At 39.8% G+C, this 24402-nt stretch overlaps 1 protein-coding gene across 15 annotated transcripts in view; it reads left to right on the top strand.

The window, feature by feature from the left end:
• The window catches only part of ZNF207 (zinc finger protein 207), a 40396-nt gene that overhangs the window by 563 nt on the left and 15431 nt on the right, over positions 1-24402 (top strand). For 2 of the 15 annotated variants that reach the window (XR_008514938.2, XR_008514937.2), the window contains exons 2-13: positions 1442-1568; positions 8088-8226; positions 10119-10286; positions 10413-10488; positions 10988-11035; positions 12427-12497; positions 14845-15002; positions 16186-16278; positions 17288-17530; positions 18807-18966; positions 19111-19294; positions 22923-22977. Coding sequence is in view for 10 of the 15 variants with exons in the window: in XM_054535307.2 (XP_054391282.1) it covers positions 1442-1568; positions 8088-8226; positions 10119-10286; positions 10413-10488; positions 10988-11035; positions 12427-12497; positions 14845-15002; positions 16186-16278; positions 17288-17530; positions 18807-18966; positions 19111-19271 (1444 nt within the window). In the remaining 5 variants the exon portion in view is untranslated. 15 annotated transcript variants of the gene reach the window in all.

Genomic DNA, 24402 nt, shown 5'->3' on the forward strand with positions numbered 1-24402 from the left:
GTCGAGGTCGCGTTGGGGTGCCGGTTGGTGGGGCCTGGGACTAGGAGGCCTGGATTTGGTTTACGGCGTGGAGCGTTTGTATTTAGGCGTCTGCGTGGGTGGCCTGGTGGCTGGGATTGGACTTGGGAAGGCTTCTAGGAAAATGTGGTTCCGAGGTCGACAGGCTCTTGCAGTTGTGGGTCGTGTGACTCTGTGACTCAGGAGGATCTTGTTTGGTGCGAATTTTGGACTCTGGGAGGCGGCCTGGACCCCTCCGCCAAGGACAGTGTCCCCTAGGGACTATTCAGCCACATTCCGTTGTTTTGGTGACGATTCAACAAAGGGACTTTTCTTCGAGTGCGATAGGCTTATTACTTTCATGGAGGGTTGGGGACAACTTCCCAGTCTGTCACTTTTTCTGTTTTTATTTACTTTATGTGTGTTTTGTGTTTATTTTTTCGAATTGGCGGTTTAGTAAAGAACCAAGTTAGTCAACCCTGGTTTCGAATCTTTTTTTTTTTTTTTCTTTTCGGGGCGGGAGGAGAACTAGCTTCCGTGTCTCAGCCAGAGGCGCCTTAATCTTCAGGAAGCGTTCTCACAGGGTGGAGTTTCTGTTACCCAACTTTGTAGGACTAAAAAGTGCCTATCTTATTAGAAAGGAAAACTTACTACAGTGTGGTATTAATGCTTTTTCCGGAAGCGTTAATATTCTTTACATTAAAATTGATTTTATTTACTGTTTTGTACGTAAAGGCGGCTTGTTACAGTACTGCGTGTATTTATGTAACAGTTTTAAAAATAGCTTAAATACAGTTACGAATTTTGTAAAGTGATTTTAGGAAAATCTGAGTAGTGAGGTAAGAATTCTGTTTTATTGATTTAGTAAGAATTCTGTTTTATTGATTTTATTGATCTGTGAATTTAAATACATTGCTTGGCAACATAAATTCATACGGAATTGGAAACAACTTTATGGATTGTTCATTGGAAATTATGTGATTATTGTTCACCATATAGTTAATCTTAGATTCTAAATATTGCTAAATTCCTAATCCAGTTATTGCTATCGTCTTCATATCTAGTGAAGTAATTGTCTTGACAGAACCTTGGGGATTTCTTAACTGAACTCTTTCCTGTCCTCAGTGTGCATTTGTAAATGTTGAAATATTTATAACGAAAGTTTCACCGACATCTCTGTTAAACATAGGAGTTTGACAAAGTATATTGCTGATTACTGAGATGTGTTTTTTGGGGTGGTGAAAAGAGCTGGGCTTCTAGGAAATTGAAAATACTGAAATAACATGGCAAGTGTAGTCCCTAATTGTGTAATAAATATAAAAAGCAGAGTTTCTATACAGTACCATTTTGGTTTTAGCTGTTCCCATATTGTAATGTTATCCATGTTTTTATTATAGGCAGTGTCATCATTAGGCTGTTTTTGTGCCTTAACATTATTGATCAGGTATTGCAATAGAGATTTTGATGATGAGAAGATCCTTATTCAGCACCAAAAAGCAAAGCATTTTAAATGCCATATATGTCACAAGAAATTGTATACAGGACCTGGCTTAGCTATTCATTGCATGCAGGTAAGGATTTTTCTTCTGTATTGATTGTCCGCTTGTGATTTGGAAACAATTTGAAAGAATAATCTTCTTTATTTTTTTGAGTTTCGGTCTTGTCGCCCAGGCTGGAGTGCAATGGTGCAATCTCGGCCCACTGCAACCTCTGCCTCTCGGGTTCAAGCTATTCTTCTGCCTCAGCCTCCCTAGTAGTTGGGACTACAGGCAGCCGCCACCATGCCGGGCTAATTTTTTGTATTTTTAGTAGAGACTGGGGTTTCACCATGTTGGCCAGGCTGGTCTCGAACTCCTGACCTCAGGTGATCCACCCACTTGGGCCTCCCAGAGTGCTGGGATTACAGGCGTGAGCCACTGCGCCTGGCCGAAAGAATAATCATTTATTTCTCTGACAACTGTAGTTTTTTGTTGTTGTTGTTCACTTACTGCAAAAGATAAGATAGCCAGTCAGTCTTAAAAAAAAAAAAAAAAAAAATTTGTTCGATAGCCATCAAGACAATAAACAAAACTGGCCTTTTATGTTTAAAGAGGGTTTGTATTTGTATTTAGTTTGATAGTACCTTACTAGGTTAGATTGGTAACAGATCGAAATCACAAAATATTTCCTGAGTACTTGGAGCGGAGAACAAGGATCAGCGATTTAGATTTTGTAGGTGGTCTGGCCTTAAGAATTAATACTTAATTAGCAGTCATTACTCACTGCCATTGAAGGATTTGTTATTATTTGTAGCTTGGGGCTAGGCTAATTTCAGCAATTTATTTATTGGACTTCTTTTGGAATGGCAGCATTGTACTTTTTGCTTTTGTTTTTAAGAGATGGCCTTGCTCTGTGGCCCAGGCTGGATTGCAGTGACATGGTTATGGCTCACTGCAGCCTCATATTCCTGGGTTCTAGCCATCTTCCTGCCTCGTTCTCCCAAAGTCCTGGGATTATGGGCATGAGCCATTGTGCCAGCCCAGAATTGTATTTCATTTAATAATTTCTAGGTTTCGGTGGGGCGCGGTGGCTCACGCCTGTAATCACAGCACTTTGGGAGGCCAAGGTGGGCGGATCACAAGGTCAGGAGTTCAAGACAGCCTGACCAACATGATGAAACCCCGTCTCTACTAAAGATACAAAAATCAGCCGCGTGTGGTGGCATGCGCCTGTAATCCCGGCTACTGGGGAGGCCGAGGCAAGAGAATCATTTGAACCCTGGAGGCAGAGGTTGCAGTGAGCCGAGATGGTGCCACTGCATTCCAGCCTGGGCAACAGGGCGAGACTCTGTCTCAAAAATAATAATAATAATAACAACAACAATAATTTCTAGGTTTTTTAAGTTCTTTTAATAAATAGAGCATTGTAATTTATATTTTTTAAGATCTAGTAAGTACCTTCATGTCTCATTCAACATTATTCTACTTTTGCTTAGTCTTAGAGCTGTCTGAATTTTTGCTAAATTAGACCTTAGAGAAATATGAGATGAGCAAATACCCAATCATTGGAAACTACTATTGGTGGGAGGTAGGGAGACGCGGTTTCTCCAGGTTTAAAGATAAATTTATATCGATCCTTTTCACTCCAGATACTTTAACAACAATTTAATCCTCATTTTAAAATGTTGACCAGGTGTGGTGGCTCACGCCTGTAATCCCAGCACTTTGGGAGGCCGAGGCTGGTGGATCACCTGAGGTCAGGAGTTCGAGACCAGCCTGGCCAACATGGTGAAACCCCATCTCTACTAAAAATACAAAAAATTTTCTGGGCGTGGTGGCAGGTGCCTGTAGTCCTGGCTACCTGGCGGGGGGCTGAGACAGGAGAATCACTTGAACCCGGGAGGCAGAGGTTGCAGTGAGCTGAGTTTGTGCCACTGCACTCCAGCCTGGGTGACAGAGACTCTGTCTCAAAAAAAAAAAAAAGCGTTAGAGAACCTACTACATGTTAGACCCACAGCTGTTCACTGTTGCAGCCATTAGTTACATGTGGCTATTTAAAATGATATAAATACCTAAATGCTCAGTTTCTCTGTCACGTAGCTAACTATTATATTGGGTAATGTGGATAAGAACATTTTCTTTTGATTGATTGACAGGGTCTCACTCTGTTGTCCAGGCTGGAGTGCAGATCATAGCTCACTGCAACTTTGAACTGCCTTACTCAAATGATCCTTCCACCTTAGCCTCCTGAGTACCTAGGACAACAGTTGTGTGCCACCATACCTGGCTATTTTTAAAATTTTATTTTTGTAGAGACAGGGTCTCACTGTGTTGCACAGGCTGATTTCCCAACTCCCGGGATCAATCGATTCTCCCACTCGGCCTCCCAAAGTGCTGGAATTACAGTTGTGAGCCACTGAGCCCGGCCATTTTCTTTAATTCTGAATGAAATGGAGGTTTAAATAGAGATGTATGCTCTGTCACTTTTTTTTTTGAAACAGAGTTTTGCTCTGTCTTGTGCTCACTGCAGCCTCCGCCTCCTGGGCTTAAGTGATTCTCGTGCATCAGCCTTCCAAGTAGCTAGGATTACAGGCGTGCACCGCCGTGCCTGCCTGAGTTGTGTTTTTAGTAGAGATGGGGCTTCACCACGTTGGCCAGGGTGGTCTTGAACTCCTGGCCTCAAGTGATCCTGTCCACTTTGGCCTCCCAAAATGCTGGGATTACAGGCATAAGTCACTGCAGCCGGCCTCTGTTAGACTTTTTTTTTTTTCTTGAGACGGAGTCTCTTTCGCCCAGGCTGGAGTGCAGTGGGCGCGATCTCAGCTCACTGCAGCCTCTGCCCTCCGGGTTCAAGCAATTCTCCTGCCTCAGCCTCTCGAGTAGCTGGGATTACAGACGCCTGCCATTGTGCCTGGCTAATTGTTTTGTATTTTTAGTAGAGATGGGGTTTCAACATCTTGGCCAGGCTGGTCTTGAACTCCTGACCTCCTGATGCACCTTCCTTGGCCTCCCAAAGTGCTGGGATTACAGGCGTGAGCCACCGCGCCCAGCCTGTAAGACTTTTTAAAAGGATTTTTCTGGCTGCAGGGTTGAAAGTAAAATGCAGAGTACAGTGAGACCAGTTTAGAAGACTTGGAATATTCCAGACAAGAGGAGATGGTGACAGAGACCAGAGTTTGATAGGTTAGATATGGGGTATAAGAAAAAGTGAGGAGTTAAGGATGGTCTCAGGATGTTGATCTCAAGATGGTCTGGCTAGGTGCGGTGGCAGACCGAGATGGACTAATCACTTGATCCTAATAGTTCAAGACTAGCCTGGGCAATATAATGAGACCCTGTCTCTGCAAAAAATGCAAAGTTGGGCATGGCGGTGCGTGCCTGTGTCCCAGCTACTCAGGAGGCTGAGGCAGGAGGATCACTTGAGCTGGGGAGGACGAGACTGCAGTGAGCCGTGATAGCACTACTCAGCTCCAACTTAAGCTACAAGAGTGAAACCCTATCTCAAAAATGTTTTATCCGAGCATATACCGAGATGTGAAAAGCTACAGGGATAATAGGCTTAAGAATGAGAATAAGGGAGTCCTGTGTTAATTTTGAGTGTAGGTATGTTTGAGGTCTATTAAATATCCAGATGAAAAGGTTACCTAAGCAGTTTGATGTACAAGTCAGGAGTTCATAGAAATTAAAACAGGAGATAGAAATTTGGAAGCATAGAATGTAAGGGTGGCTAGTTTAAGCCGTGCTACTAGATGTCCTTTGTAAGGACTATAGTGTGGATGGAAATTAGGTGCTCTCTGCTCTGGGCCACTTCCAACATTTGAAGGTCAGGAGATTAAAAGGAATCATCCAAGGAGATGAAAGGTAGGAAAATCAAGAGTAGTGCCCTGGAAGTCAATGACGTGTTTCGAGGAGTGAGTTATTTAAGTGAGTCAAATGCTGGTTCAGTAAGAGGACTGAGACTGGGTTAATAAGGTCGTTGGTGACTTGACAAAGAGCGATTGCCAAGAGTGGTGAGGGTGAAGTGTGATTACGGTGCTTTGAAGAGACAAAGGGAGAGGAAGCGGAGGCACTCTTAGGGAGTTGCACTTTATGAAGAGCAGAGAAGTGGAGTGGAAGCTGGAAGGAGGTTAGTTGAGAAACTTAGTAACATTATTAATTGTCTGAGTGCCTTTATTTAGTCCTGTTTTCACAGTAACCTGTGAGATAGGCCTGGCAGTTAAATCATACCAATTTTATAGATGATAAACCCTAAGACGTTATTAGTAAGTTGGGTGGTTCCCTGCAGTTTCTCATCAGTGCTTGCTCCTGTCTTTTCAACCAAGACCCTGTGACTTTGCTTGGCAGGGTCCCAAGAAATCTAATTCTGGCTGTACCATAATAGATACACCTTTAAATTAATTGTTGCCCTTCTCATAAATGTAGTGAAGATTAGTGTGTATGTGAATGTAATTGTTTATAGAATGCCTGTTGCATCATCTCTTTATTAAGAATAGCAAAATATTCCAAAAAACCTTAGGAAACAGGGCAATTAAGTCACTTGTTAAGCCACTTTATCCATAAATATTTTAATTGCAATATAAGGAATAGCTTTTAACAATCAGATATTAAGATAATTTCTGAGTTTGATTTGCATGCCCCAGTTTCAAATCTTTAAGTGAGATACATTGCTAAGAAGAAATTACTTAGCTTTTTGTAGTTACTTTTCTGTTCGTACATGAAAATGTCTTAGGAGGAAAGAAAAAATGACTATTATTTGGGCAAATATATCTAAGTCATTAGCCTAAATGAGTGCTTCTCAAACTTGAGCATGCATTAGCATTTCCAGAAAGGCTTGATAGTCTAGGCAAAATACTTTGACATCTACTTCAGCAAAATGGCTTGCTGAAGAAACCAAGACTGGCAGGGATATTACATTATTGGCAAAAGTTACCCAGATCTGAAGATTAGAAGCGCTTATGTAGCAAAACAATATAATGGAAAAAAATCCCAGATTTTCAGTGTGTTGCAATAAACATGTTAAAGTGCCTCAGGGTCGGGCGTGGTGGTTCACCTCTGTAACCCAGCACTTTAGGACACTGAGGCGGGTGGATCCCTTGAGTTCAGGAGTTTGAGACCAGCCTGGGGAACATAACAAAACCCCCTCGCCACAGAAAATACAAAAATTAGCCAGGCATGGTGGCACGCACCTGTAGTCCCAGTTACTTGGGAGGCTGAGGTGGGAGGGTGGCCTGAGCTTGGGAGGCAGAGGTTGCAGTGAACTGAGATAATGCCACTGTACTCCTGTCTGGGTGGCAGAGTGAGACCCTGTCTTAAAAGAAAAAGTAAAATAAAATGCCTCACCTAACTCATTAGTTACAAGTGATACTGATTGTAAATGTAACTTTTCTAGTTTGTAACCAGAGGCTTGTCTCAAGATCTATACTTAGAAAATTTGCTATTCTAATTATTATTATTATTATTATTTCATTATTTTTTTTTGAGACAGAATCTCGCTCTCTCGCCCAAGCTAGAGTGCTGTGGCACAGTCTCGGCTCACTGTAACGTCTGCCTCCTGTGTTCAAGCGATTCTTCTGTCTCAGCCTCCTGAGTAGCTGGGATTACAGGCATGTGCCACCATGCCTGGCTAATTTTTGTATTTTTAGTAGAGATGGGGTTTCACCATGTTGGTCAGGCTGGTCTCAAACTCTTGACCTTGTGATCCGCCCGCCTTGGCCTCCCAAAGTGCTGGAATTACAGGCGTGAGCAGCCCCACCTGACTTTTTATTTTTTATTTGTTTTTTTTTTTGGAAACAGTCTTGCAGCATCGGCCCAGGCTGGAGTGCTCACTGCAACCTCTGCTTCCCGGGTTCAAGTGATTCTCATGCCTCAGCCTGTCGAGTGACTGGGATTACGGGTGTGCACCACCACACCCCGCTAATTTTTTTTTTTTTTTTTTTGAGGTACTCTCCCTCTTGCGCAGGCTGGATTGCAGTGGTGTGACATCTGCTCACTTCGATTTTCCCTTCTCAGCCTCCCGAGTAGCTGGGATTACAGGCAGACCCCACCACACCTGGCTAATTTTTGTATTTTTAGTCGGGACAGGGTTTTGCCATGTTGACCAGGCTGGTCTCAAACTCCTGACCTCAGGTGATCCACCCGTCTTGGCTTCCCAAGTGGTGGGATTACAGATGTGAGCCACCTCGCCTGGCTATATTCTAATTCTTAATATGAGGCTGTTTCATAATCTTTACTTAATTCACACTTGAAACATCCCTGATTTGGATAGGACTACTAGTTACTGCTAATAATTGAAGTAATCAAGATTATATGGTAAACTTGAAAGAATGTTTATTGAATGCTTACTGTGTGTTAGACATCTCGCCAAGTGTTTTTTATATACAGTATTTAATCCTAAAAACAACTCCAGAAGTTAGCTATTATATAGGTGAAGTAAACTGAGGCTTAGAAGTCCACTGACATGCTTAATGTCACAGAGCTAGTGAATGGCAAAACTGGGAATTGGCTCTACATGGCCTCACTATAGAATATTTATTCTTTATACTAAGCAGTCTTTGATTAACTTGGAATTATTCTTAAAAAAGACTTTTATCTAATGGAAATTGTTGTTGTTAGGTACATAAAGAAACAATAGATGCCGTACCAAATGCGATACCTGGAAGAACAGACATAGAATTGGAAATATATGGTATGGAAGGTATTCCAGAAAAAGACATGGATGAAAGACGACGACTTCTTGAACAGAAAACACAAGGTAAATACTGGGATAAGTATTATTTTATTTATTTATTTATTTTTATTTTTTTTGAGACAGAGGCTTACTCTGTCCAGCCGAGCTGGAGTACAGAGGTGTGATCTCGGCTCTCTGCATCTTCTGCCTCCAGGGTTTAAGTGATTGTTGGTTTGTTTTTTTCTTTTTTGAGGTGGAGTCTTGCTTTGTTGCCAGGCCGGAGTGCAGTAGCATGATCTTGGCTCACTGCACTGCAACCTCTGCCCCCCAGGTTCAAGCAATTCTCTTGCCTCGGCCTCCTGAGTAGCTGGCACTACAGGCATGCACCACCACGCCCAGCTAGTTTTTGTGTTTTTAGTAGACACGGGGTTTTACCATGTTGGCCAGGCTGGTCTCGAACTCCAGACCCTAAGTGGTGATTTGCCCACTTTGGCCTCCCAAAGTGCTAGGATTACAGGCGCAAGCCACCATGCCCAGCATTAAGTGATTCTTGTGCCTCAGCCACCTGAGTAGCTGGGACTACAGGTGTGTGCCACCACACCCAGCTGATTTTTTGTTTGTTTTTATTTTTGTTTTGAGACGGAGACTCACTCTGTTGCCCAGGCTGGAGTGCAATGGTGTGATCTCGGCTCACCACAACCTCCGCTTCCCAGGTTCAAGCGATTCTCCTGCCTCAGCCTTCGGAGTAGCTGGGATTAGAGGTGTGCGCCACCACACCTGGCTAATTTTTGTGTTTTTAGTAGAGATGGGGTTTCACCATGTTGATCAGGCTGGTCTTGAACTCCTGACCTGGTGATCTGCCCGCCTCGGCCTCCCAAAGTGCTGGGATTACAGGTGTGAGCCACCATCTCTCTCCCTTTGTGATGATATTCTTTTTTCAGCCTAACTTAAGCCCAGAGTTAGTATTTTCAATTATAAATTTAATGGTAGGGTAGTTGCAGTGGCTCACACCTGTAATCCCAGCACTATGGGCAGGCAGTGCGGGAAGATTGCTTGAGCCCAGAAATTGGGAGACCAACCTAGGCAATAGAGAATGACACCCTGTCTTTACAAAAAAAATACAAAAATTAGCCGGGCGTGGTGGCACATGCCTATAGTCTCAGCTGAGGTGGGAGGATCTCTTGAGCCCAAGGGGTTGAGGCTTCAGTGAGCTGTGAGTTCTCCACTCCAGTCTGGGCAACAGAGTGAGATCCTATCTAGATAAATCGATTGATTGATCACTTGATAGATAAGATAGATAAAACCGAATGGTGGATGATAGATTTATTTGGAATTTAAAATTTGAGCTCTGTTTTTGAAGACATGCTTGATTTGTATATATGCAGTACTATTTGGATCATTCCATTTTCTTATGTTATTATTCATAATTGAATTCCAAATAGAATTAGCAAGTGTTAAGGCATATGAAAATGAAGGACTCCTATAATTTCAGTGCTTTAGGTAGCTGAGGCCGTAGGATCACTTGAGGCCAAAAGTTCAAGACCTCACCTTTACCCAAAAAAAAAAAAAAAAAAGCCCAGTGTGGTGGCATGTGTCAGCAGTCCCAGCTACTTGGGAGACTGAGGCGGGAGGATCACTTCATCCCAGGAGTTTGAGAGTGCAGTGAGCTGCAGTTGTGCCACTGCTGTCCAGCGTGTGTCACACAGCAAGACCCTACTAAAAATTTAAAAGAAAAGATACTGATTGAGGATAATCATTTTACCTTTTATAGGACAGAGAAAGAACGTTAATCTTGTTTAAGATAGGGTGAAAACACATTTGAAGAACATAGAGCAGTATTAATTGAATTTTTGGGGAAGAAAAATCTCATGAACTAATTTTACCCATATATGTATTTTTAAATATTGAATGTTGTAAATAAACTTTCTTAGTTTTTACTCTATGGAAATAATTAAGTTTTTTTTTTTTTTTAACAGAAAGTCAAAAGAAGAAGCAACAAGATGATTCTGATGAATATGATGATGACGACTCTGCAGCCTCAACTTCATTTCAGCCACAGCCTGTTCAACCTCAACAAGGTTATATTCCCCCAATGGCACAGCCAGGACTGCCACCAGTACCAGGAGCACCAGGAATGCCTCCAGGTAGCACATAGGATTGCTTAAAATCTAACATTTTTGGGACATTATTGATACTGTATCGAAGTATTACTTTCTTCCCTCTAATTCTTTAATATGTGTTATTATTTTGATTGAAACTCTTGCTTGTAGGCATACCTCCATTAATGCCAGGTGTTCCTCCTCTGATGCCAGGAATGCCACCAGTTATGCCAGGCATGCCACCTGGGTAAGAAAATTCTTTTAATTGTCTTGTAGGCTTGTGCCTAGTAAGATCTTTTTCAATTTGGATGTTATATGAATGAAATGTTACTTTCCATTTTTTGCTTCTAGAAGGTATGGGCTCTATAAATCTTGTCTGATAAAGGGATCAACCAGTAAATTTAAGGAATATAAATTTGCCTCTGAGTAATAGATTTTTGGGTTTTAGGGTATATGTAAGCAACCATCTACTTCAATTGCATTTACTGTGATTAAAGTAGTTGGTTATTTATAGATTTGCGTTTCTGAGATTCAGAATTATCTGTGACACTTTGTAGTTGTGACAAGAAGCAGAGAAACTCTGTAAATGATTTATTTGTCAAAGCATCAAAACTAAAATGAATATGAGGTGCTTGTGCCCATCATTTTTACTTAAATATTGTTGGATGTGAGAGGTATACAATACACTTTCCCACTGTATTTTGAAAATCACAGTTAGATTTTGATTTTGTCATACATTTTCACAGATTGCATCATCAGAGAAAATACACCCAGTCATTTTGCGGTGAAAACATGTAAGCATCTCATTCATAATGTAATTCAGGAGGTATAATCATACTGTCATTTTTTTATGTGTGTGTTTAATGGTATCTATTCAGTTGACTTCAGAAATTTTCTAACCTTCCTCACTAAAACTTGAAAGCTAATTAACACAGGTCTCTTAAGGAAAATAAAACATCTTTTAGGAAATAGTAATAGACCCATATAAACATACTTCAAATGTGCAGTGATTTTCTCCAAACTATTGAAAGTAATGGGACCTGATAATAAGGGTTAGTATTTAAGAAAGACTATATTCTATGAAATTACATGCTTTATTATTATAGGATGTAATGGAATTTTCTAATCTATTAATAGAAGTTAATCTTCTGATAAAAATTCTAAATCAAGAACTGAATTTACCAACAAAAATTTAAAAAATTTTAAAGAAAATTGACCAATTTATCATTTTTTAAGTGAATTGGACACTGATATTTGAAGGTGAGCTCTTTTAGGGGAAAAAAATAAGTGGGTTGTGTTTTTAAGTCATGGTTTAGTGTTAGGTAGTTATTGTAAATAGGCCATCTGGTTTTACTTTTGAGTGTCTTTAATTTTGGTGGTAGTATTTCCTTTCTCTAAAAAAAAAAAAAATGTGTGTGTGTATGTGTGTATGTATTTGACACAGGGTCTCTTACTCTGTCACCCAGACTACAGTGCAGTGGCTCAGTCACAGCTTACTGCAGCCTTGACCTGCTGGGTTCAAGTGATCCTCCCACCTCAGCCCTCTGAGTATCTGGGACTACAGGCGCACTCTACTGCACCCAGCTAATGTTTAAAATTTTTGCTTTTTTAAAAACATACGGTCTCACTTTTTGCCCAGCCTGGTCTTGAACTCCTGGGTTCAAGCAGTCCTTGAGCTTTGGCCTCTCAAAACTTCTGGGATTACAGGCATGAGCTGCTGCACCTAGCCAAATAAAAAATCTCATTTCACAGGGTACATTCATTCAATCTTTTTCTTTTCAAAATCCAACACAACTCTGAAATAGAGATTTCTTCTTTTTCTTTAATACTCTGTGTGGATATTTTCCAAGTGGAAAAAGTGGTGAATTTGCTTTCCCATTACACATATTTTAGATGAGGCCTCTTGTACATATTGAGAGTATATTTGTTCTCAATGACTTTAAATGTTTTGTCAACATTTTTTTTTCTTTTATTGGTAAACCAAAGAGTTTGCTGGGTTTTAGATAATTTATTTTGATAGGATTGTTACAGTGTGTTGTGTGTTCTTTCAGCTTTGATTCATTTCAATATTAGAGGTCAGATTCAAGTCTTCTATCTAGTGTTGTTTCAGGCTTTAGCCAGAATATTTTTTAATGGTTTATGCTGTTCATTAACTTACTGTTTCTTGAAATTTGCTTTCTAATAGAATGATGCCAATGGGTGGAATGATGCCACCTGGACCAGGAATACCACCTCTGATGCCTGGAATGCCACCAGGTATGATATGTTAGACAATTTCCTTTTAATATGATGTACAGGCTTTATTTCTAAGTTGTTTTAGACGTCCGTGGGCATTAATATAATGAAATTTAAAAATTTTTGTAAGTTGCAAGTTCCCGTGAGAAGTGTTATATGGACCCTTTTTTAAAAAATTGTATTTTAGTAGATATCTGGGCTCACTGAAACCTCTGCCTCGCGGGTTCAGGCGATTCTTCTGCCTCAGCCTCTTGAGTAGCTGGGATTACAGGCACCTGCCACCACGCCTGGCTAATTTTTGTGTATTTAGTAGAGACGGGGTTTCACCATGTTGACCAGGTTGGTCTTGAACTTCTGACCTCAGGTGATCCACCCACCTCGGCCTCCCAAAGTGCTGGGATTACAGGTGTGAGCCACCACGCCTGGCTGGCCCTTTCTTGAAGTTTGAAATAGATGATAGGTTTCAAAGCAGCCAAAGTGAGTCACGGCCTATGTGCTGAATCTCACATACTTAGAGCGCTTGTATTTGTTAGGAATGTTTTAGACAAGTAATAGAGAAATCCAACAAACTTTTTTTTTTTTTTTTTTTTTTTTTTTTTTGAGATGGAATCTCGCTCTGTCACCCAGGCTGGAGCATGATCTTGGCTCACTGCAACCTCTGCTTCCGGGGTTCAAGTGATTCTCCTGCCTCAGCCTCCTGAGTAGCTGGGAGTACAGGCGCCCACTACCACGCCTGGCTCATTTTTGTATTTTTAGTAGAGACGGAGTTTCACCATGTTGGCTAGCTGGTCTCAAACTCCTGACCTCATGTTATCTGTCTGCCTTGGCCTCCCAAAGTGCTGGGATAACAGGCATGAGCCACTGTGCCCAGCCCCAACAAACTATATTAAATGGTGTAGGCATTTATTGTCTCAGTCAACAAAAAAGTGGTAGATTCAGTGGCTCAATGATATTTATTAACCCATGCTTTTTTGACTTTGCTCACCTTAGCTTTTTTTTCTCAGAAACGTCATTTGGTTATAAGACAGCTCAGACAAGAAGGGGTGTCGGTCGTAGTGCACTCTCCATTTTCTTTTCTTTTTTTTTTTTCCGAGACGGTGTTGGTCTGATACCCGTGCTGATGTGCCGTGGCACGATCATAGCTCAGTGCAGCCGCAGCCTCCCAAAGTGATGGGATTACAGGTGTGAGTGAGCCTCAGCACCTGGCCTCCTTTTTCTTCTATTTGAAAGCAAAATAACTTACCTAGAAGCTCTTTAGCTCCTTACGTATTATGCTGTGAGGGAACCTGGGAAATTAAGTATATAGAATTTGGCCTATAAAGCAGGAAATACAGCACAAGGAAAGGGATTTGGTTGGCCAGCAAGATGTGCCACACAAGGCTATTAGTTTTTTGTGGTTTTTTTTTCGTTTTTGTTTTTTGAGATGGAGTCTTGCTCTGTCGCCCAGGCTGGAGAGCAGTGGTGTGATTTAGCTTACCACAACATCCGCCTCCTGGGTTCAAGCGATTCTCTCCTGCCTCAGCCTCCTGAGTAGCTGGGATTACAGGCGTGTGCCACCACACCCGACAAATTGTTGTATTTTTAATAGAGATGAGGTTTCACCATGTTGGTCAGGCTGGTCTCGAACTCCTGACCTCGTGATCCGTCTGCCTCGGCCTCCCAAAGTGCTGGGATTATAGTCGTGAGCCACTGCACCCAGCCCTAGCCTGCTTTTTATGTTGGTGTGTTTGCCTTCCATAGCGTATTTAAAGTACTGAAATGATAGTTGATGTAAATGGACACAGGAAAAATAAAGCATCAACAAACTGAATAATTGCGAGGCAGTTCCATATACATTATGTTGTGATACATATTTAGGTATTTAAAAGAATACAGAATAATAACTGATGTTCATTTGAGAATGTGAAGTCATTAAAAGTTTTGTCATGTTGAAGTTTAAAGTATGTAGTAGTGATGTGTTTAACTTTGGAAAAGTTTTTATTGTTCATGATATTTGATTCATCAGTTTTTACTGTAATTTGCATTAGGGTTGAGGGAGCATTTAAATATCTGTCTTGTAGATGATTGAAATAATTCTTTTATATATTGCAAGAAGTTTGCTAAATCAGTGGGACCAGTAAGCATAATTGCCAAATGTTTTGCCCATGCAGCAGGGTCTAGTGTTATCTTCCACTTTGTAAAATTCTGAAGCAGTACAAAGGAAGGGAAAATTTAAGGTAAGAATGTTGCATGGGGCAAATGCCTAAGTTCCTTGGATTTAGTCGAGTCATTGAGCAGTTAATTGTTAATAACTTTGTAGTATAGAAGCGTTTTTTCCTACACTAAATTTTTCAGTGACTCAATTTCCCCAAACATTTCTTCTCTGCAGGTATGCCCCCACCTGTTCCACGTCCTGGAATTCCTCCAATGACCCAAGCACAGGCTGTTTCAGCGCCAGGTATTCTTAATAGACCACCTGCACCAACAGCAACTGTACCTGCCCCACAGCCTCCAGTTACTAAGCCTCTTTTCCCCAGTGCTGGACAGGTAAGGTGAAAATCCTGAAAAGGAGTGCACTTATATTTAAAGATAAAGTACAGTTGTTTACAGAAGTCTGAAATTTTCATAGGTCAATTTTTTAAATAATATTTTTAATATTATTTATTAAATATACTAAAAGGTGGCTTATCCACTTCCATGTTTACACACTGATTTCCTCTACCCATAAAAGGTAGAATGGAGCCAAAGTTAGTATGTTACTTTTTCATAGTTGTGAACCCTCTATTTATTCTTAGTTGTTTTTTTTTTTTTTTTTAAGCTAATGAAAGTTTAATATCTGGAGTGTTTAGAAGTTTTCCTTTACTGACTAAACTGTGAATGGAAGGACACCAAAGGCAAAGATGAGCATTCTTAAGATGGTAGCAAATCATTTGTCAGGCTCTGCCTCTAGTACGGAACAGTGACGAGCTATAATGCCGCACTTATGCTAAAATGGCGTAATTTAATGGCTTTTGACCTAGGCACACTAGTATTTCTTACTGGTCTTTTTTCAAAGCTTTTAAAAGTTTTTTTCCAGAGCATAAGTGAAAGATGCTTCTTCTGTTCTATATGGTGTGCACATAATGGTTAACACCTTTGCTTTTTTTCCTCGTTTCATTGAGAATTAAGCAGATTCAGATTTAATTTATTCAGAATTTAGATCAGGATCTATGTTTATTCATTTTCTTTTTTAGATTATCCCTTAGATTTTTTTAAATTGTTTTTTTCTGTTTGTGGGTGCTAAATTAAAAGCATTTTCTTTAAGTGCCTTTTGTTAAGCACATTAACCTAGCGTTTATGGTGGGTGGGAATTTTATGTATTGAGAGATGTAAAACTTTTGGCAAAAATCTTTTGTAGAGAATCATTGATACAGAATTGGATTGAAGTGTCAGTATTTGTACATCATTATTCTCAGTTTCAGGTATCGTTCTTGAAATAATGCAAAACAGTAGTTTTAGAAAAGAAACTAGTTAACTAGGTTTTATTGGTATAGAATTAAAATTTTGAGGCTCATACTTTAATTTTGTTTATTGTAAATGCATTAACTGCCTGCCTTTTAAAATAAGTGACATTTGATTGCATTAAATTTTGCATTTACAAATATGCAATCTACTAAAAAGTCTACCACATGGCTTATTTTGACCCATTTGTTTGGAGACTTTTCATTGTTTCCTTTCTTTTATGCTACAGATGGGGACACCTGTCACAAGCTCAAGTACAGCTTCATCCAATTCAGAAAGTCTGTCTGCATCTTCTAAAGCTCTGTTTCCTAGCACAGCACAAGTACGCAGGAAGTTGCAGTTTAAAATTGTTAAAATGGCTTTATAACTTAACCCTTTGGACCCTACTTAAAAAATGAATATTTTTCCAAAAATATACTGTGTTTACTTTTTTAAAGCAAAATTAATGCTATGTAAGTCAAATGGTATTTAAAAATTTGAATTCATACTAAACAAAACTACCCCGAACTCCTGTGGTTCTAAAGGGTTAAAAGCATGTAAGCAGTAAATGCATTATAGTGGCCAATGGTTAGCCTGATGCATGATTAAGGTATTTTGATTTAATGCTGTTTAATGCATCACATTTAATGTAAGAAAATTTAATACTGCTTTGGTTCTAAAGTTGGTCTAGTCTACATGTTTTAGATGTGTGGTATTATGAAAAATAACACATTTGTTACTGATAACTTGCTACTTTAAAAGATCCTGCTAAATTAACCGTTTTGTCCATGATAATTATCCAGCCATTGTTAATTTGGAGGGGATTATATATACATATATGTGTATATATATAAAAAAAAATACTACTAAAGGATGTATTTTTAATGTGTCACCATTTTACACTCATTGTTCATGTTATACTTAGTAACTGGAGTTTAAACTCATATTCTGTAGTTTTTTTTTTCAGCTGTTTGATAGATTAATAACTAATTAATAGAACATTCAAAATAGAACACATGCTATTCTAAGATACTGTATTTCAGCAATCTGGAATAAATACAAAGCATTGTAAATTTAATTTTTGGTGAGGAGGTAGAAGACATGTAACAAGTTAAATATACAGTCTTATTTCCACTCTTGTGTTGTGGATGTGACTTTAACCCAGCATCTTTTGATATTTTAATGGGTTATCTTGAATTTTGTGGAGTGTTTCTCACATGTTAACTTTGTTTTAATTTCATTTAAAGTTTGGTCCTTTATTTAATGTTGATGGCTTGTTTTAAGTTAAACTGTTGTAGATATAGTTAATTTAAAGTTTTGAAGTTTTGTTGATGAAGTATTGTATTTTACAGGCTCAGGCAGCTGTCCAAGGACCTGTTGGTACAGATTTCAAACCCTTAAATAGTACCCCTGCAACAAGTACAGAACCCCCAAAGCCTACATTCCCTGCTTATACACAGTCTACAGCTTCAACAACTAGTACAACAAATAGTACTGCAGCTAAACCAGCGGCTTCAATAACAAGTAAGCCTGCTACACTTACAACAACTAGTGCAACCAGTAAGTTGATCCATCCAGATGAGGATATATCCCTGGTAAGTTGCTTTTAGTTTTCTACGAGCAGCATTTGATTTAAAGCCATTATAGCAGTTCGTCCCTTTAAAATAAGTGTTATTTTGTACTCAGGTGGTCTGTGATCTGGTTTAATGCTTACTAAGTGGTTTTTGCCATTCTGATTCTTAAGAAATCATAAAATACTTAAAAGTGGACGGATATTTCATGTTTTGGTCTTAGATGCTTTCTCTCCCCTTCCTGCAGACTGTTTCTAAAAGAAGACAGTAAGTCAGGTTCTTAACTCTCTTAAAAATCATTTTAGTTAAACATAAGTTTGCAAATGTTAATTGAATAAACGTTAAGTGTGAAGTAGAATCTGCAGATCCCTTAAGTCCCATATAAATGAATTAATTTTGATACAAAGTTTAGAATGTTGATAATGGCCAGGTGTGGTGGCTCACACCTATAATTCCAGCACTTTGGGAGGCCAAGACAGGCAGATCACTTGATCAGGAGTTCAAGACCAGCCTGGCCAACATGTTGAAACCTCATCAATACAAAAATTAGCAGTGTGTAGTGGCGGGCGCCTGTAATCCCAGCTACTCGGGAGGCTGAGGCGGGATCATCAGTTGAACCTGGGAGGCGGAGGTTGTGTTGAGCCAAGATTACACCACTGCACTCCAGCCTGGGCAACAGAGCAAGGCTCCATCTCAAAAAAAAAAAGAAAAAGAAAAAATGAAATGTTGGCTGGGTGCTCAGTGGCTCACACCTGTAATCCCAGCACTTTGGGAGGCTGAGGCGGGTGGATCACCTGAGGGTCAGGAGTTCGAGACCAGCCTGACCAACATGGAGAAACCCCATCTCTACTAAAAATACAAAATTAGCCGGGCGTGGTGGTGCATGCCTGTAATCCCAGCTACTCCGGAGGCTGAGGCAGGAGAATTTCTTGAACCCGGGAGGCGGAGGTTGCGGTGAGCCGAGACCATGTTATTGCACTCCAGCCTGGGCAATGAGTGAAACTCCGTCTCAAAAAAAAAGAATGTTAATAACAATACTTCATTAGATAGTTTCTTGTTGAAGCAATTTGTAATTCCTGGAAAGTCGTCAGCCATGCTTCAAGTTTACAAATAGGTGAAGTTTTAAGGTATCTGGAGTTTGAGTAGTTGGATTGGTTTGTCTGGCAAAAGTGAATAGTTGGGATGTAAGGGTAAATTTTTGAAAATTACTCTTAACGTTGTAAGAGTTTAGATGCATGGCTTTATGCTTGATGAGCCTCTGCATTCGAGTATTTAGCCTTGTGCTTATTTTTATTCCCAGGAAGAGAGAAGGGCACAGTTACCTAAGTATCAACGTAATCTTCCTCGGCCAGGACAGGCCCCCATTGGTAATCCACCAGTTGGACCAATTGGAGGTATGATGCCACCACAGCCAGGCATCCCACAGCAACAAGGAATGAGACCCCCAATGCCACCTCACGGTATTCCTCTTTTTATGTTTTTCATATTTAGTGGATTTTCTAAGTTCACGCATAAAATATTAAATTTATCTGCAGTATACGTTGCATTTAAAAGTACAATGCGTAACAATCTATTTTTTTGTGTTTGAAATTCTTGTTTTTTAGGTCAGTATGGTGGTCATCATCAAGGCATGCCAGGATACCTTCCTGGTGCTATGCCCCCGTATGGGCAGGGACCGCCAATGGTGCCCCCTTACCAGGGTGGGCCTCCTCGACCTCCGATGGGAATGAGACCTCCTGTAATGTCGCAAGGTGGCCGTTACTGATCTTACTTCATCCAGTCTAATAGGTTTGGAGATTAAACCTTTTCTCAACTTGTGCTGTTTATATAGCCAAGCTTCCGTCAATAAGGCTTCATTGTGACTTTAACAAACATTATCTTCCCACATACCAGGAACTATTGGACATTTATTTTACATGGGAAAAATTATTTGGAATAATAAAGCAGGAACTTTTCCTGAAGTTGCAATTTATACTGTATGGCTTCTTTTTCATGTTTCATCTAGGTTTTTAGAAGTGAAGTATAGTAAATTTGGTTCGTTAAATTGTGAAGGCGCTGGAATTACATGAACATACCACCTTAGTAAAGGCAAGTTCTGTAAGCTTACATTGCTATTTGTAAAGTTTGCCTTCACAGCATTTCAGATGCTATTGGACTTCATGTCCCCAACCTAGCTTGGTGAGGGCTGTAACTGTTTCCAAGTACTTGTACATTGGAAGTCTGAATGTGTAACAATATTTAATGTATTTAGAGTTCCTCATGTTGCAGGGTTTAAGAAATCTGACCCACCAAGGTCATGTGACTTTTCTGTACTGTTAAACTTCATTGTAATAAAATGAGAGAAAAATTTATGCCTTTTTATTCATAACCCAGCTGTGGACCACTGCCTGAAAGGTTTGTACAGATGCATGCCACAGTAGATGTCCACATAATAAAATTCATAGTTACCAATGCAGTTTTGATATATCATTGGATTCTGTCTTTGAGTTGTAGGTTATTAGCTGCATGTTTTAAACTGAATTTGCATAGAGTTGTATGTTAATGTTTCAGTTAAGAGAAAAACTTAGATACGTGAGTCATTACATAATGGGTATGAAATCTTTATAATCACCCTTCCACCCTCTATGGTGTCAGTACACATCACGTGTCATAGATACTTAAAATGTAAATGTTAACACTTTTCTTTCCTGCTGAGATGTTTAGAGCCTAGTGCCAGACCCATTCATTTCCTTTTGATTATTTTTGAGACTCAGTACTGCATGGACCTCAGAAGCTTTTCAGGTGCAAACTTCTAGAAGCTTAGGTGCATGCAGTAATAGCTTCTTGTGCTGTTAATGGGTTGTTATATATTATTCTAAGTGTAACGCTGAGAATCTAAATGTGTCTCTGTTGGGATGGTTAACAGATGGATTCGCAATTTTTAATTTTATTATGTTCCTGGAAGATTACATTATTCATTTGAGTACCTTCTGTTATTAAGCCTAGGTAGCCTTACTGTGCAACTTTTTATTTATCCTTGGAAATTTTGAATGTTGTGTTCTTACAGAGAGCTTTTCTGTAGAGATGACTGCTGTTCAATATTTTGTGTTGCAACCTCTTAAAATAATAGCTCTTGTTGACCTTTTTGGGATCTGTTTTTCTGATCTTTACTTTTGCAGGGTAGTTTTATGATTTTTTAGGCATCAAATAACCTATGCAAAGTATTAATATAATGAACTCAAATTGAGTTTTTCTCATTATAAAGTTAAGACTTCTAAGAAAATGGTAACATTTCTTTATAACTTTCCTGTGAAGGTATAGATAAAAGACATGAACTCTGAAGTTGTATGGAAAAAAGGGCTTTAATTTTGAAGGAAAATATATTGAAAAGTGATTTAGCCATCACAAAAGAGTTTGTATTTATGTGACAGATAAAAGTCATACCTTTAAGCAAAACATTGCAAGTATTATAAAGCTGAATGCTATTTTAACTCAAATTGGCTGGGTGCAGTGGCTCACGCCTGTAATCCCAGCCCTCTGGAAGGCTGAGATGGGAGGATTGCTTGAGTCCAGGAGTTTGAGACCAGCCTGGCCAACATGGCAAAACCCCATCTGTACAAAACATTTAAAAATTAGCCAGGCGCGTTAGTGTGTGTCTGTGGTCCCAGCTGCTCAAGAGGCTGAGGAAGAAGGATCTTCCTTCTTCCGAGGCTGCGGTGAGCTATGTTCACTCCAGCCTGGGCAACAGAGCGAGACTTTGTCAAAAAATAAATTAAAATATCTGATTATTTGGCTTCAATGATTTTGGCTCCTGTGCTTGTGGTACCATAGTGGTACAAAAATTTTCATAGTTTGAAAATAAAACGTACATATTTTGCCAGTAATGTATTGCCTTCTGCCAGCAGCCAAGTCCCAAACCACTTTCCCCTCTGAACCTCTGCTTACCTAAATGGTTTCAAAATTAATACATGCGGCTTTGATTTGGCAGCACACTTAATATACTGCTGAAGGATAACTTGTGTTGAAAATCTTTAAGATAAAAATGGTATGATAGGCCGGGCGCAGTGGCTCACGCCTGTAATCCCAGCACTTTGGGAGGCCCAGGCGGGCGGATCACGAGGTCAGGAGATCGAGACCATCCTGGCTAACATGGTGAAACCCCGTCTCTACTAAAAATACAAAAAATTAGCCGGGCGTAGTGGCGGACGCCTGTAGTCCCAGCTACTCTGGAGGCTGAGGCAGGAGAATGGTGTGAACCCGGGAGGCGGAGCTTGCAGTGAGCAGAGATCGCACCACTGCACTCTAGCCTGGGCGACAGATCGAGACTCCGTCTCAAAAAAAAAAAAATGGTGTGATTAAATTTAGAATAATTAAGTAAGGGATGCTTTCCTAAATTCTCAAGAATTTCATTTGTACGGTTATTGACAAACTGCAATAGGGTTAGTAGGCCTGTTTCAGAAATTATGTGAAGCTTTATTTGCATTTTATGCAAAGAAGGTTGATACTTTGTAGCAAGGTTTTTTGCTCTTTGTGTAGGTCTGATGGGCAAAAATGGAACTTTTAAATATGGGATATAATTCTAATTAAAAATTAATTCAAAGTGTTAGGCATTGGCACATAAAACTTAAGCTCATGAGTTCCTGAGTCTGTAGCTATAGGCTCAGAGGTGGTGTACCCATTTAATATATTTGAAGTGTAATTTTTGCATGCATCCAAACGTAAGTAAGCTTCTAGAAAATACCTTTTATCTAAATGCTTCTGGGGTCCATAGTGTGGTTGAATTATGAGTGGAGCAAATTGTATTCATATAATTAACTCTGACTCAACCTTCCTTAAGTAATAGATGAAGTTGAGTCAAAGTGGATGCCAATTGCCCTCACAGAAGGCAACTTTTGGGACTTGATAATTCAGGCAAGCATTGTGATTGTCATAATTAAGGAAGCTGTAAGGTTAGTAGGGCTGGCAGCTTTGGCTCTACCTTACATCCACCCCTTTTAGAAAAATAAGAAAACATTTTGTCTGGCACTAGTTTCTGTTGTGTAAGTTTTCATACTGTGTAACAGTAACAAGACTACAGCAGGTGAGGATTAATTTTTGAGTGGCTGCTGGAATTACTTGATTTGAATACTTAGTATTTTAGTAGTCTCACACATTTGCCATTAGGTATGAATAAAATATTCCTACTGTACTCCTATTCCACCAAGTTACATTTTGAACTTAGACTCACCTTAATTAAACTTAATTAATTGGGGAGGGTGATTCCCCAACAAAAAGAAGTACGGGCTCAGAATGGAATTGTAGTGGACAGTAGTTAAAAACAAAGCTGCTCCTTTTGCTTGCTTGATCATTGGGATTTTTTAAAAAAAAAACTTAATGCATGTCTTTTAAATTAATTGGGAACTGTTTTTCTAAAATTAAAATTTTCTTCTTCCTATAGCCCTGCCATAGGACAGGCTGAGGCTGAGTCTCAGTGTTGCCCTGTTCAGTCTGAGGCAAGTGGGATTTATTTTATTCCTTATAGGGGCTTTCACAGCTTTATGGCTGTTGGATATTTATGTCCCCAAACTTGCAGCAAGTTTGGTGAAGGCCCCTAAATTTAATTAAACTTAGGATTTTTATACTCTTTTGGCAGAGAAGGCTCTATATTAATATTCACGTTTGACTGTGGTGTTAACATAAGTATTTCGTATGCAATTTTATGTAATTTGCTTTGTGTTACATAATTAACAGCTTCAGTAAAGCTTGTGTTACTATATTGAACTTCAGTAAATTGACAAAATTTGATATTTTTGATTTGGAGGCAAGAAATGTTTCATTCAAATTTTTTACTTTCACTTCTAGGAAAATCTTACTGGTTTTATTTTCTCCATAAACTATTAAATTTAACCTCAAGGATAAGTTTAATCATTGGAAATGCCACTGGATACTGAAATCTGCATTCTTTTTTTTGAGACGGAGTTTCACTCTTACCACCCAGGTTGGAGTGTAGTGGTGCGATCTCGGCTCACTACAACCTCTGCCTCCCGGGTTCAAGCGATTCTCCTGCCTCAGCCTCCCGAGTAGCTGGGATTATAGGCTCCCGCCACCACATCTGGCTATTTTTTCAGTAGGGATGGGGTTTTGCCGTGTTGGCCAGGCTGGTCTCAAACTCCTGACCTCAGGTGATCCACCTATCTCAGCCTCCGAAAGTGCTGGAGTAACAAGTGTGAGCCACCGTGCCTGGCCAAAATCTGCATTCTGTTTTGTGGGGTTTTTTTTGTTTGTTTGTTTGTTTTTGAGACAGAGTCTCGCTCTGTCACCCAGGCTGGAGTGTAGTAGCACGATCTCAGCTCACTACAACCTCCACCTCCTGGATTCAAGCGATTCTCCTGTCCCAGCCTCCCGAGTAGCTGGGACTACAGGTGTGTGCCACCATGCCTGGCTAATTTTTTGTATTTTTAGTAGAGACAGGGTTTCACCATGTTAGCCAGGATGGTCTCGATCTCCTGACTTTGTGATCCCCCTGCCTCGACCTCCCAAAGTGCTGGGATTAAAGGCGTGGGCCACCACGCTTGTCCAAAATCTGCATTCTTAATCACAAACTTATGCATTGAATGTTAAGGCTAAAAGGTCATCTGGAAATGCTTAAATTTTAAAATGTTTTCAAGCCTCACCACATTAGAGCAAATGTTAATGTAGAGCCCTGTAAAGGTGGGAAGGTGGTGTCTATGTGTGTGCTTGTGTATGTGGGGGTATAGACCATATAGTTGATATAACAACAGAATTTGGGTGTTACAGACCTTTCAGCATGGATGGATTACTAATTTTCAGGTATCAAAACTGAAATTTGATACCTGATCCTGTGGTAAAGTATGTTAAACTATGGTTTTGGAGTGATTATTTTGAGGTTCATTTTCAGCCTCACTGAACAGTGTTTT

This window comes from Pongo abelii, chromosome 19, assembly GCF_028885655.2.
Source record: "Pongo abelii isolate AG06213 chromosome 19, NHGRI_mPonAbe1-v2.0_pri, whole genome shotgun sequence".
Taxonomy (NCBI): Eukaryota; Metazoa; Chordata; class Mammalia; order Primates; family Hominidae; genus Pongo; species Pongo abelii.